The sequence below is a fragment of the Rhinolophus sinicus genome, chromosome 15 (genome assembly GCF_057876585.1).
Source record: "Rhinolophus sinicus isolate RSI-liver-muscle chromosome 15, RSI-T2T, whole genome shotgun sequence".
In the NCBI taxonomy this organism is placed as follows: domain Eukaryota; kingdom Metazoa; phylum Chordata; class Mammalia; order Chiroptera; family Rhinolophidae; genus Rhinolophus; species Rhinolophus sinicus.
The window spans coordinates 13,050,225-13,063,316 of record NC_142515.1 but is presented as its reverse complement, the minus strand read 5'-3'; the positions used below and the strand labels follow the sequence as shown (position 1 = coordinate 13,063,316).

The 13,092-nt window shown below is 35.1% G+C and overlaps 1 protein-coding gene across 1 annotated transcript in view; it reads left to right on the top strand.

The window, feature by feature from the left end:
• TRUB1 (TruB pseudouridine synthase family member 1) overlaps positions 1-12,220 on the top strand; it is a 32,191-nt gene extending 19,971 nt beyond the window's left edge. Inside the window, exons 5-8 of the mRNA XM_019725235.3 lie at positions 7,542-7,614; positions 8,904-9,043; positions 11,078-11,134; positions 11,889-12,220. Coding sequence (XP_019580794.3) covers positions 7,542-7,614; positions 8,904-9,043; positions 11,078-11,134; positions 11,889-12,148 — 530 coding nt within the window. The 3' untranslated portion in view covers positions 12,149-12,220. The remainder of the gene's footprint in view (positions 1-7,541; positions 7,615-8,903; positions 9,044-11,077; positions 11,135-11,888) is intronic.
• The last annotated feature ends 872 nt before the right edge of the window (positions 12,221-13,092 follow it).

Genomic DNA, 13,092 nt, shown 5'->3' with positions numbered 1-13,092 from the left:
CAACCAGGATCTTCAACCAGAAGGTTTTTAAGATTAAAGAGGCACTGGGCAAACGGAAGTGTATGTCAATATACATATAGTGAGAAGAATGGTGAAGAAGTGAAATTGGTGAGACTTGCTGATCGGTGGGGTGGTGCGGAGGAGGAGGTTGTCAACCATGCCCTAGGTTTGGGGGTTTTAAAACTGGTTACGTGGTGGTACAATTCATTGAGTTGGGGGTGCTGGACGAGGAGCAGGGGGATGAAAATGCTTAAACATGCCCTTCCTCCCCTTAAGCATTTTGGAATTTTAAAAAACTACTCTGTACTGTGTAATTTGTAACATTGTTTATCTTAAAGAAAGCTTCATTTGTTAAAAATCATTTCATTAAGATGTTGAAATAAATCATGGAGTAACTAACTTGATTTAGACCCTAAAAAGGAGAGCTCCCTGCAGTTGATTAATTAGTATTTGTAGCCCCAGAAAATGAGAGCTCAGAGAATTTTGCTGATTGACATGATTTTTCCGTGTGATTTCAGTGAGTCAGGAAATGTTTATTATCTGTTCAAGCTGCTCTAGCAGGTACAAGGGGAATATAAATAGTATACATTCTCGCCTGTGTCCCTAAGGAACTTCTGTCTAATGGAGAACGAGGTAGGGCCTCAGTGCTCAACACTCTGAGACCTAATACCGAGACCTAAAACCAGTATTTTGTAAAGCCTTCCTCACTGTCCTGAAATTAAATTCAGACATACTCTAATTTACCTACACATTTAAAAATATATATAATGCAGTAAATGGAACATAATGAAGAAATAAAAGTAATTTCTAATAAAAGGGTACATTGATATGTAAATGCACAGGTATTACTACACTCAAAGTCTTAATGAAGTAGTCAGGTGTTTACACTTATACATAAATCATTGTCAATGCACAAGCACAGATACAGACTGATACAGGTGTGTGGTGTTGATGACAGTACTGGCAAACCTAGTAGATGAAAAACAGTACAAAATACACTGCGTTTAAATAGAAAATGGAGTTGGGTTCTAGCCACAGGTGATTCTAAACAAACTTTTCACCCATGTAAATATCCGGCAGACATCCAAAAGTCAGGTAGTACACAGGACAATTCACTGTGCCACACCATCTTGCGAATTGTCGGATACCTAGCATCCCTGGTCCTCATCTATTAAGTGTTGCTAACGTTGCCACTCCACCCAATCACTGTAACAATAAAAAATGCAGTTCTTAATTGACCTGTTGGGAACGACTGACATATGGATAAAGTAACTGAGGCAATATGCAGGTAAATGGCAAATGAATGCACTTAGGTCATTTTTGTCCTGTCGAGACAAATACTATTTTCAGCCATTTGTTCAGATAGCTGAAAGTTAGCTCAGAGGAGTAAGAAGACAAGTGTCTGGCTCAGTAGACTCAAAATTCAAATCCTATTAATAGGGCCCTTTGCCTTATTTTCTTTCATAACACCTTCTGTTACTCCTAAGTAGCGTTTTTCACCCTTTCTGAATGTGTATTTGCACGTTAATTCCTAAGCTGTGAGGCTGACACCATGTCTCTTTGGGTCCTCACTGTACTGTTGGTGTCTAGAACAGTGTGTGGCATGTAGAACAAAACATTTAGTATATGAGTAAGTAAGACGGGCGGTAGAGGCACTCACAAAGAAGGTGACTGCCAGTTACATCACAGGAAAAGCAAAGCATCTTTCTACCTTCTGCTGTTGTTTTCTCGTCCACATCTAGGTAGTAAGTCTCAAGTACAATTGCTAGTGTCTCTAAGGACATGTCTTCATTGCGCCCATCGGGTCTCCACGGAGCTCAGGACACTAGGGCCATGGCTTCCCAGGCTGTCTTAGATGTGGGCCAAGCTTCTGTGAAGGCCCGACTAACTGCTCCTGAGATGGGACTGGATTTTCCTCTCTCTTGTGGCTTTTTTATTGGTATCTCATGCTAATCCTCTGTTCGAAACACAACCCCCTCCCGTAGTCCCAAGACATGGTGTTCCCAAGGTCTTCTCCAGTGAGGTAGCGAATGTCGATGGGAGCGGCTGCTCTTGGGCTATGGTTTGGCTGCCCACTCTTCCTGGACGAAGCTGAAGAATTGACTTGGGTGTCAAATTGTGATTTCAATAAATAGGGTACACTGTACTAGAGCTAGTATGTTGTCTGGTATCAATCCTCTTATGGTGCCTTTTCTTTGTATTTAAGCCTTTGTATTATAAAGTATTACACAAATAAAGAAAAGTGAAGAAATCAAAGATTCCCAGAAACCCTTCTCATGCCCCATTCCAGTCACAACTCCAAAGATTACTGTGCAAACTTCCAGCACTATGGTGATAGTTCTAAAACAATAGTAGAGTTTTGCCCATTTTTGCACTTGATACAAATGGAGTTAAACAATATGTATTCGTGTCTGGATCCTTCCACTGACTGTATTTTTGAGATTCATCTATTTTGTTACATGTATCAGTATTCTGGACTTTTTTAAATTGCTGTGTATTATGTGTGTACACACACGTATGTGTACACACACACACACACTCACTCTTCTGTTGATGTAGTTGGGGTTGATGGAGTTGGGGTTGACCCCTGTTTGGCCTTTATGAACAAAGCTGCTATGTGTATTTTGTACATGTCTTTTGGTAGTTATGTGAACTCATCTCTCTTGGGTATAGTATACCCAAATGGAATTGCTGGGTCATCGGGTAAAGTGTGTATTTTACTGTATTAGGAATGATCAGTTTTCAAAGTGTTTGTATAACTTTGCATTTCCACCAGCAATAAATAAGTTCCATTTGCCTCACATCCTTGGCAACACGTGGTATTGACAGTGTTTTTAATTTTGGCCATTCTGTGTAGTGATACCTCATTGTAGTTTTAATTTAATTACTAATGAGATTCAGCACTTTATTACGTGTTTTTTGGCTCCTTAGTCATCTTCTTTTGTGTATTTCCCAGGTCTCTTGCCCAGTTTTTGGTCTTTGATTTTTTTCTTTCCCTATTGAGTTGTCTTTTTAAAAAAGAATTTTTGATTTAAGATCTTTATATACTTTGGATATGTGCTCTTCTTTTGGTTATGTTCATTGTGGGTATCTTCTCTCACTTTGTGGCTTGTCTTTACGGCTCTTCAGTGTGTCTTTGGGAAAACAGAAGTTCTTAGTTTTAATTTAATCCAATTTATCAAGTCTTTTTCCTTTATGGTTAGTCCTTTTGGTGCCCTGTTTAAAATAACCTTTCCTACCCCAAAAGCATGAAGATATTTTTTTATTTTCTAGAAGCTTTATTGCTTTGCCTTTCACGTTACATCTACAGTCCACCTTTTTTTTTTTTTTTTTTTTCTTTTTTTTTCATATGTGGATATCCAGTTAGCCCAGCACGTTTCCTCACCTCCATGGTCACAAATCGAGCACCATATAGGCATTTGTTTGTTTGAAATCTTTTGTTACATTGGTCTGTGTGTCTATCCTCATGCTAATACCAAACTATCTTTATTGCTATAGTTTTAGAATAAGTCTTGATCTGTGAAAAAGCAAGTTTTCCTATCTTATTTCTTACAGATTGTTTTCTGTAGGTATTTTTTGTAGCTTTCTTATCAAAGTAAGGAAGTTGTGTTCTATACCTAATTTGCTGTGTTTTTTTAAATCATGAGCAGACATTGACTTTTATCAAATATTTATTCTATGTCTATTGATTTTTGTCCTTATTCAAATATGAAACTAACTTTCCATTTCTGGAATAAACCGAAATTGATTATGGTATGTTATCCTTTCTATAAATTGTTGGATTTAGTGTAGGAGTTTTGCATCCTCATCTATAAGTGTGATTGCCCTGTATTTTTCATTTCTCCTGATGTCCTTGACTGGCTCTGATATCAAAGTTATGCTGACCCCATAAAGTGGGTGGGAGAGTAGTCTGTTTTTTTCTATTCTTTGGAAGAATTAGTGTCTGGTGGGCATTATTTCTTTTCCTACTGTTTGGTAGAATTTACTGGTAGACATTTGGAGTTTTCTGAGTTAGGAGGGTTTTCAAACGTGGATTGGATTTCTTTACTGCAGAACTTAATATTTTTTTATTTCTTATGTCATGATAAATAATTTTCCCCTACGAATTTGTTCATTTCATCTAAATTTTCAAAGTTGCTAGTATCAAGTTGTTCATTATATTCTTTCATGACCTTTTTATTTTGAAGTAGTAATACCAGACTTAGAGAAAAGTTGCAAAAATAGAGCCATATTTTTTGTAGTTTTCAATGTATAGAACTTTCACTTTTTTCACAGTAATCAGATCTTTCACTTATTTTTGATGCTTATAATAGCATCACTTTGATGCTATTATGAATTGGATTAAAAATTTTTTCAATTTCTGATAGTTCATTGCTAGTACATAGAAATGGAGTTGATTTTTGTATACTGGTCTTATGTCTTTCAACGTTGCCAAACTCATTAATTCTAGTCGCTTTTGTGTAGATTTCTTGTTAGGGTGGGTCTCAAGTAGATTGTTTTCCAGGTCTAGATTAGCCCTATGCTTAAGACATGGCTTTCCTGGAATCTCTGTCGAATGTCTTGGGCATTCAACAGTTTCTTCATTCCAGATGGTTGGAATTCAAACATCTTTCAGCCTTGTAAGAGCTTTGGTAGCAGTTCTTTGGTTAATTTTGTGGCAACTCACTGTACGTACGTGAAGCTTGGAATGTAGCCGAAGTCTCCAGTGGACCCCTATAGACTTCTTTCTGTGTAGTTCTCTCAAATTCCAGCTGCTGCTGCTTCCCCAGAGTCTGATTTCTGTTCAGTGAGATCACAGTGCTTTGGAATTCCCTTCACTGCACCCCAGGTTCAGAAAGTACCTCCAAGCGAAAGCAAGGGATCGTGGGCCTTGCCTTGTTTCTTTCGCTTCTGTCAGGGATCACAGTGCTTGCTGTCTGTTGTCTAATGTTAAAAAACAGTTGTTTATTACATTTTTTCCAGTTAAACAGCTGCTTATGGTGGCAGAGCTTGTCCAGTAACAGTTTCCCTGTCATGGCTGAATATTGTTTTTAACTCCATTGGATTGTTTTTACTTCATAGTTCAGTTAAGTACCAACTATCATGTTGTCAGTTTCCTGGAAGAGTCAATAAATTTTAAGCAAATAATAATGTGTAACATGATCTTGTATATGTTAATTTTATGAGAATAACTTTAAAAAAATTAATTTCAAATGAATGCTGTCTCATTGTTGATTTATTAGTTTGGTAAACAAAGAATAACTACCCAAATCCTATGGCACTTATATCCATCTTTTTTTACCAAATGTAATTCTTACGGCTAGTTATGGGATATACTTGCTTTGGAAATTTTAGTCCCCATTTCTTTTTAAATCCTATGCAAGTAGAGTCTTTATTCTTATAGACAATTATTATTATTTGGATTGGACTAACATCATGTCTTAGATATAGCCAGTGTGCTTCACTGCATGTTCATGTAGTGAATATAACATTTATTATATTCACTTTTTATTCTAAAATACGGTGTTCACTTTTATTATAAAATAACTTGCTGCATAGGCTTTCTGTCTAATGATTCAAACATCAGGTGAAAGATTGGCCTGCATCACTTCTAATGTCCTTTAGTCCTTGAGATCTTTTATTCCTCAGCAAATTAAATTCAGCAAGAATGTCTTGAGTGCCATCGTAACTGTGTACATTATATAAGGAGAAAAACTGTCTTTGCTTTTAAGGAACTTAGAATTTCATTGGTGAGATAATACCTGTATATAATCATAGGTAACAGTTAAAAACTGTATGATTAATTACAGAATGAACAGCACAAAGCATAAATGCCTGAGATGTTAAGTCAGAGAAAGAGACAGCGTGGCAGACATAGAATGAGAAAGAGCATGTCTTGTCATCTTGTGTGGGGGAATCTCAGTGAAAGAGAGCCATCGAAGCAGGACAAAGGAGTATATACATTGGCAGGAATGTCAGTAAAGAGACCAACCTAACAGTAGAAAGCTGTTTGGTCTTATTTTTAAAATGCGTGGCTAAGTTATGAGCTGTTGCAATTTTATCCACAATGGTATTTCTTCTAGCACTTGTCAGTATGGTGGTAGAATTGGTTGTCTAGATTTGTCAGTTTTGCATAACTAAGGTGCTACCAGTAATTATGTTTTAATGTTGCAGTAGAGTAACATTTTTATGGAAAAATCTTCATCTGTATCATGAGCTACATCTGTTTGAAAAACAGTATGAACAGAATAGCCATCTGAGATCTGTCTTTTGGGAGCTGCTAGGTGTTGGAGAAATCCTTTTCAGTTCTATAGTTCTTCTCTGTTTGAGTCTGGTAGATTCTGGTCTTTTGTTCATGTTTAGCTTGTAAGGATCAAAGTCACAGTGAGGTTAAGACTGTCTTGCTGTGTTGGTATTGAAACCTGGGCACAGTATTCCATGCTGTCTTTTAATTTTTCTTCTGGTGATAGAACAGGAATTCAAAGCACATTAATTAGTTTTTATTAATATTGTTCAAATGAAATCAAATGTAATATGTTTATACTAGAATAAAAAGTTTAAATTTCCTACAAATTTCCTACTGTGACCTAAACAAGTTATAGAATATGTCTATAATCTAGTTTATTATTGAATATGAAATATGTATAAAGAGTCATCTGTAAGTATAAAAATCCCAAATGTTTAATTTCAGTGTTATAATTTTCTTTTGTTAAAATTATAGAACTGTACATTAATATTACATCATTTTTTTTGAAAGAGTGTCAAACAAAAGCTGAAAACATGACCAAGTAACAGATATTAAACGTTGTGTTTATGTTTTCATTCAAATTTTCTAAAATCGTTTTTAAAAATGCTTAGTAATCATGCTAAAATCCTTGCTATATATATTTTCTTTTTGCACCGGCTTATTTTTGAGGCAAAAGTCAGACTACTGACAGAGTGTTCATTTAAAAGAACAGAGAAATTTCAAGAGCAGTGGAGGGAGGGAAGGAGACACATAAATACAACTTTACTTGGGGATAAAATTGAATGTGGCTGTGTAAAATTTATGCCATGCCATAGAACAGTTTTGAAACCTATCGGGTAAAATTTTAAATGTGCTTAATATTTGATAATCTTCAATATTGCATTATATACAATATTTGATGCCTGGAGAAACTTAGAAAAGAACTTATGGTTTTTTTTCTACTTTCTGATCACCTCATTTTTGATCACTGCAGGACCATTTCTACAGCTAATGCAACTTTTTTCTCAGTTCTTCTAAAGGCCATAGTAAGAACTCACTGGATATAAGATGATTGAATCACTTTTATTGGAGAAAAAATTGAAGCAAAGGAATTTAGTCTTAATATTAAACTATATTAGACTTTCTCCTCCTTTTATCTCACTAATGTATATTTTATTCATTTCAACAAGATAGAATTTGGTGTATAAAACATACACTATAGTATATGTTTTGTTGGAAAAAAAATTTTAATGAATTTTCAGAGCTTTCAGTGCTGTGAAAATAGCACATGTATTTCTATGATTATTTTAGTGTCACTTTTTTCCACTTTTGGCAGATAAAATAACACAAGAAGATATTGAAGGCATTTTACAGAAATTTACTGGGAATATAATGCAGGTACCTCCCCTGTAAGTTCAACTACTGAATTTGAATAAATGTGTAATTCTATTTTCCAATGACTCACATCACTTGAATGAAAAATAACAAAAACGGTCTTCTTTTTGTGTTGTGGTGAGACAGGTTTGAAATCTGACATAGCAAATGGTCACGTAAAGGTGAACCTGATTTGGACAGGATGCAGCACTTCTCACGTTTTCTAAGAGGTAGTGGGATGTGGTCTCCTCTGTCCTTGGATATTGCCACAGCCTGACGTCTATGCTATTCTAGTGTTTATCAGTTTTTCTGATTCCGTCTACAAGACATCAGGGCAGTTCTGGAGCACAGAAATGTCACTTTTCCCAGAATTGCCGTGAAGGGACCCGTCCAGTCTAGTACGAGTGTCAGAATTGTAATTCAGAGTCTAGTTAGCACTTCCTTTCAGTGTTGGGACCATTCCTTTTGGGCCCAGAATCTTACGCTTCCCAATTCTCTGCAACAGATGAGAGTTATAACTTATTAAAAGTATGAGAATATTGGTTTACCACATAACCACATTTTTTTGTGCACATTACTATTTCAAGCAAATTGCTTTTTTTTTTTTTAAATGGCTGAATGGCTATTAGATCTGTCAGGATAAGTTACTGGCAATTCTTTTAGAATTTCTTTTGTAATAAAGAATTTTTTTTTTCAACACCGAAATAGCTATGGGGAAATGTTTCTTCATAATTTTGCCTCAAATGTAAAGATTTAAAAGTTTTAGCAGGATACAAATAAACATTACTTTGGATCATTATTATTAAAATAAACATATTCATATTTATTTATAAGAACTGTTTGAGAATCTTCTTCTCTGTGATTATTCCAGAGATTTTGTGACCTAATACAATTTTGTCACACAAAGCTAAGATCTGTTAAGTCCATTATTTGCTCATTTGGTTTTTAGAAACATTTTGGTAACTTTTCATATCAAAATGAATATTATTGGAATGGAAATTGTTTCAGGGAAATGTAGCTGAGATGACTGAGGCCCTACTCCAGCATGAGGACTTGTGAAGATGTGAAGAGGCCGTCTCCAGGAAGGTGGCTAAGAAGAAAATAAGATTATCGGGGCCAGATTGAGCTATAGTACATTAGTCTCAAAGATATTTAGGAAAGCTATTCCTGACGCAATTGTGGAGTGGAATAAAAGGAAAAAAAAAACTAGTTCATTTTTTAGAAGAATTTTCCATTTAAAGGGCTGCTAGTTATCCTTTCCACACTATAATCTGGAATTCTTCTCCCTCATTCTTTCTTAATTCTTCTCTCCCTCTTTTGTAAGCTATTCTGCATTAAAGAAAGATGGACAGAGACTTTCAACTTTGATGAAGAGAGGTGAAGTAGTGGAAGCAAAGCCTGCCAGGCCAGTTACTGTGTACAGTCTCTCCCTTCAAAAATTCCAGCCACCATTTTTCACATTAGGTAAGCTAGAGAAATTTGAAATCATTTGTATTTACAGGTACCTTTATTTTGTATTTGGCTACTTTTGTGTGATTTTAATGGTCCCTAGGATATTGGAGAGTTTTAAAAATTTGAATTTAAGGAAGGTTCAGATTTGTTAATACCTTTTTGATAACACATTTAATGAGAATACCTACACGTGTAGGTTCAGAAATGCCTTCCTAAGTAGGCTGAGTGTTTCTATACATTGTATTATATTATCTTATGATAAACTTGTAACATAACTTAGATCTCTACAGAGAAAGAGTAGGTAAGAAGTATACATTTTCAGAATTTTACATTTTGTTTCTTGTTGTCTTGTGGATACTAGTCCCCCCATTTTGGCTACATCTGGTAGTTTACATTCAGTTTTAAAGTTCATATTAATTTGTTCTTTTAAAACAAAGCATTTTTATTTTTTAGACAAGAGATCTAAGAGTGGAGTGATTATTTTTTCCTGCCTTCTTTGTTATCTCTAATTATTGCTAAAGATCATGAAAATCTGGAAATAATACATACACAAGGCAGAAATATATTCTTGGACATGGTAAATTTTAATGCAGGTTATCAATTTGAATTTATAATCCATATTTGAACTAAATTTAAAAAAACAAAATGTTTGCTTTGATTGTTTGGAAATTTTATGATCTCCTAGTTGCGGAAAGTAGTAGCTGACACCCTGAACATATAACAGCTGTATGTAGTTCGTCTGAATTCTTAGGCTCCCTTAAATTGACCCTACTCTTAATTTCCCATGCATACTAAATAGGATTCCTTTTAGAAGTAATTTCTCAAAACCTTTTTTCCTAAACTTTGTTGCTTTGGCATATTATCTATTGTGTATTAAGTCCCTGTAAAATGCGTTTTTGGTACAATTGAAAAAAAAAGTCACTCCTTTCCTTTAGTTTTCTGATTCTAAAATGTTTGACAAATAGTGAGAAAAACATACCGGAAGATATTTTGTTCCATTCCATGAAAATGCAGCAGCTGAGTTGGCATAGTAGGTAATATCCATGAAAGTAAGAAAAACTCAAATTTTTCCAATTGCATTTAAGCTGTGAATACGTTATTTTGTTTACTGGAGCTTATGATAGGCCAAGAGAGTTGTCTTTTCACCAGAGTGAAATACAGGGCAAGAATGTTAGCACACCTGCGTTTGGTCCTAGTGCTCATGTTTTTATCTCAGCTGTGGCCCCCACTCTTGAGCTAATGGGAAGAGAAAAAGAAGGAAAATCCCCAGTAGCCAGTTTTGATTGATTCCCTCAAATGGCTTTATTTGTATGATAAGACTAGAAACAGCTGGAATGTAGTCTTTTTGTGTGGAAACTCAGGATGTTGTGGATGCATAAAAATAATCCACATCCCTGCTCTTAACCAATAAACTTGTGTTAAGGAGATGTTTAGATATGCGTTCAGTTTGGGGACATTGTGTAATTTCAGTTATTTTATGATTTCTTTAGGAATTTTTCCGAGGGAACATTCAAGTATTCTGAGCTCTCCGTGTGGTCTATTACCCCAAACATAATTCCTGTTCCTAAAAGGGGGTTTTTGTTTGTTCCTTGTATTCGTTGAGTGTAAAGATCTGAAAACATTTTTCAAATTACAGCTCATGATAGCAAAGCTGAGATGTTTCACCATTTAAAAACATCTTAAATGAACAAGGCATAGAAATCGGGAAATATTTTTTTAAATCTATAGCTCATGATAGCAAAGCTGAGATTTCTAACTATTTAAAACCTATTAAATGAACAAGGCTGATGTATTAAAGTGGTGTGACTTGCCGGTTAATTTAAAATGTGTTCATGAGTTTCTGCTGTTTGCTTTCTCCACACTCTGACTTTTCAATCTCACAAACACATATGCTGCTGGATGAATAATTTATGTTTTAGCATATAAATATTTTATCACTCGGTTGTTTGCATAGTGCATTTTTACATTTGTTTAGAGGCATCATTTCTATGTAAAGTGGATTTCATAGGAGGTTAGCAATTTACCATGTCACTGTTAACATTCCAGATGTTGAATGTGGAGGAGGTTTTTATATCAGAAGCTTGGTCAGTGACATTGGCAAAGGTAAGCATAAAGATGAATTGTGAATTATCATTTAGAGAGTAATATTCCTTTTTGATGGGAAGAGGGAGTTTTCTATTTGTCATTTCTCCGAGTCCTGGCCTTAGGAACTGTACTCTTGCCTCCTTCAGCTTCAGAAGCATTATAGGTTTATGGCATATAATTACCAGCATCAGCAGCTTCAGTGAAATGTTTGAAATGGGAGAGAAGAGAAAGGCACAGAAAATGAAGATGGGAATAATGAATGTAAGGACCAATATTTTCTCAAGTACAAAATATTTTCACCCAAAGTAGGGATAAGAAAAAAGATTCATCCTTCTAAAAATTACTTTCATTAATGCAAGTCAAATTTTTGAAAAACTAGAAGCCATACCATATAGTGTTACAAACAGCCAGAAAGTTGCAGTTCTGTCTCTGCCATTTGCTGGCAGTTGTGACACTGGACAGGTCATATTACGTCATCTGTGAAGTGAAAGTAATAGTTACATCATGGGGTTGCTTCATGGGTTAAATAAGGAAAATGTGTGCAAGTTCCGTATAGCCTTTGAAGCAGTATCTAAGGTGAGTTATTAAGTATCTTGCTACTTAATCATTTCTTAATCTCAAAGCTCTTGGTTCTTATATTGGATTATTAGAGTTTTACATTTGGAATGATTTTGAGAGGTTTAATCTAGTTCTTCTGTCATTTGAAAAATTAGACTGAGAAATACTGCATCATTTATCTTGTGGACGTTCTTTTCACCTCTCGTTGCTGTAGAACTCTCTTCCTGTGCCAATGTGCTTGAGCTGACTCGAACCAAACAGGGACCATTTACACTAGAAGAGCATGCCCTTCCCGAAGACAAATGGACAATTGATGACATTGCACAGTCTCTTGAGCATTGCTCATCTCTTCTCCCAGCAGAGTTGGCACTTAAAAAATCAAAACCCGAGGAGTCTAATGAACAAGTTTTGAGCTGTGAATATATAACTCTAAATGAGACAAAGAGAGAAGATGATGTAATTAAGTCATGTTAAGATTGGCTTGGGTCATTATTTTTTGGTTGACATTTGAATCCTGTGTGCAGAACGACAAGCTCCGTGCAAAAGGCAAACAACTCTTCCTTTTTTTTTTTTTGGCATGAAGAAAAAGGTCCACCATTTCCAGTTTCTTTAGTGTACAGTTTACCTGCTGTCCATTATACACAGCCTTGCAGTTGTTCAATTCTTTCCCATACTATGGAATGGTCTTTTCGGATGGTATTATATTGTTAGATTGGATTCAGGAAAATCAACTTTCTGATTTTGATCTTGCTTCAAAGTCTTTTCCTGTGAAAAAGCTGAACACTTTTTCTAATCAAAGAAAAAAGAAATACGAGCTACATGTTTCTTTGGTGTCACAAAGGTGAATGTAAGTTAGTGTTACTTTGACTTTATTTTGGCTTCCTGGTCTCTCTATTGTATTGAAATTCTCTCTGTTTGAAAAGGCCATTATTTAACTTTCTTATGTTTATGATTATTAAGCACATTCTTTGACAAGAGTGCATTTATTTGGTAATAGCTGTGTTTGTTTAGATCTCGGATACTAATAAACTTTTATAATAAATATTTGTAATTGAACCAAATTATTGCTGCTACCACTAAAGGGATGTAAATGGAAGACTAAATTTTAAATTCATCTCCACTCTCCCATTAGCGCAAAGGACAGTCCAATGGCTTATATTTTGGCAGTTATAAGATTTTTTCCCTGATATTTTCAACACAGTCGACCACCCTGTACCAAATTACTATATAACATAATTTTTCAAAAGTAAGCTAAAGAATGTATCTTTAATTAAAAATTCCTTTTTTTCTATAGTATTTATACCTTTTTATAGCGCATTAATCCCAATGACATTGTTTTTTTAGTTTGCTCTTTCAAATGCTATTTATAGCTGCCCTGCATTTCCAGCTAATTTCTTCTGCTCTAAATATTTAAAAAC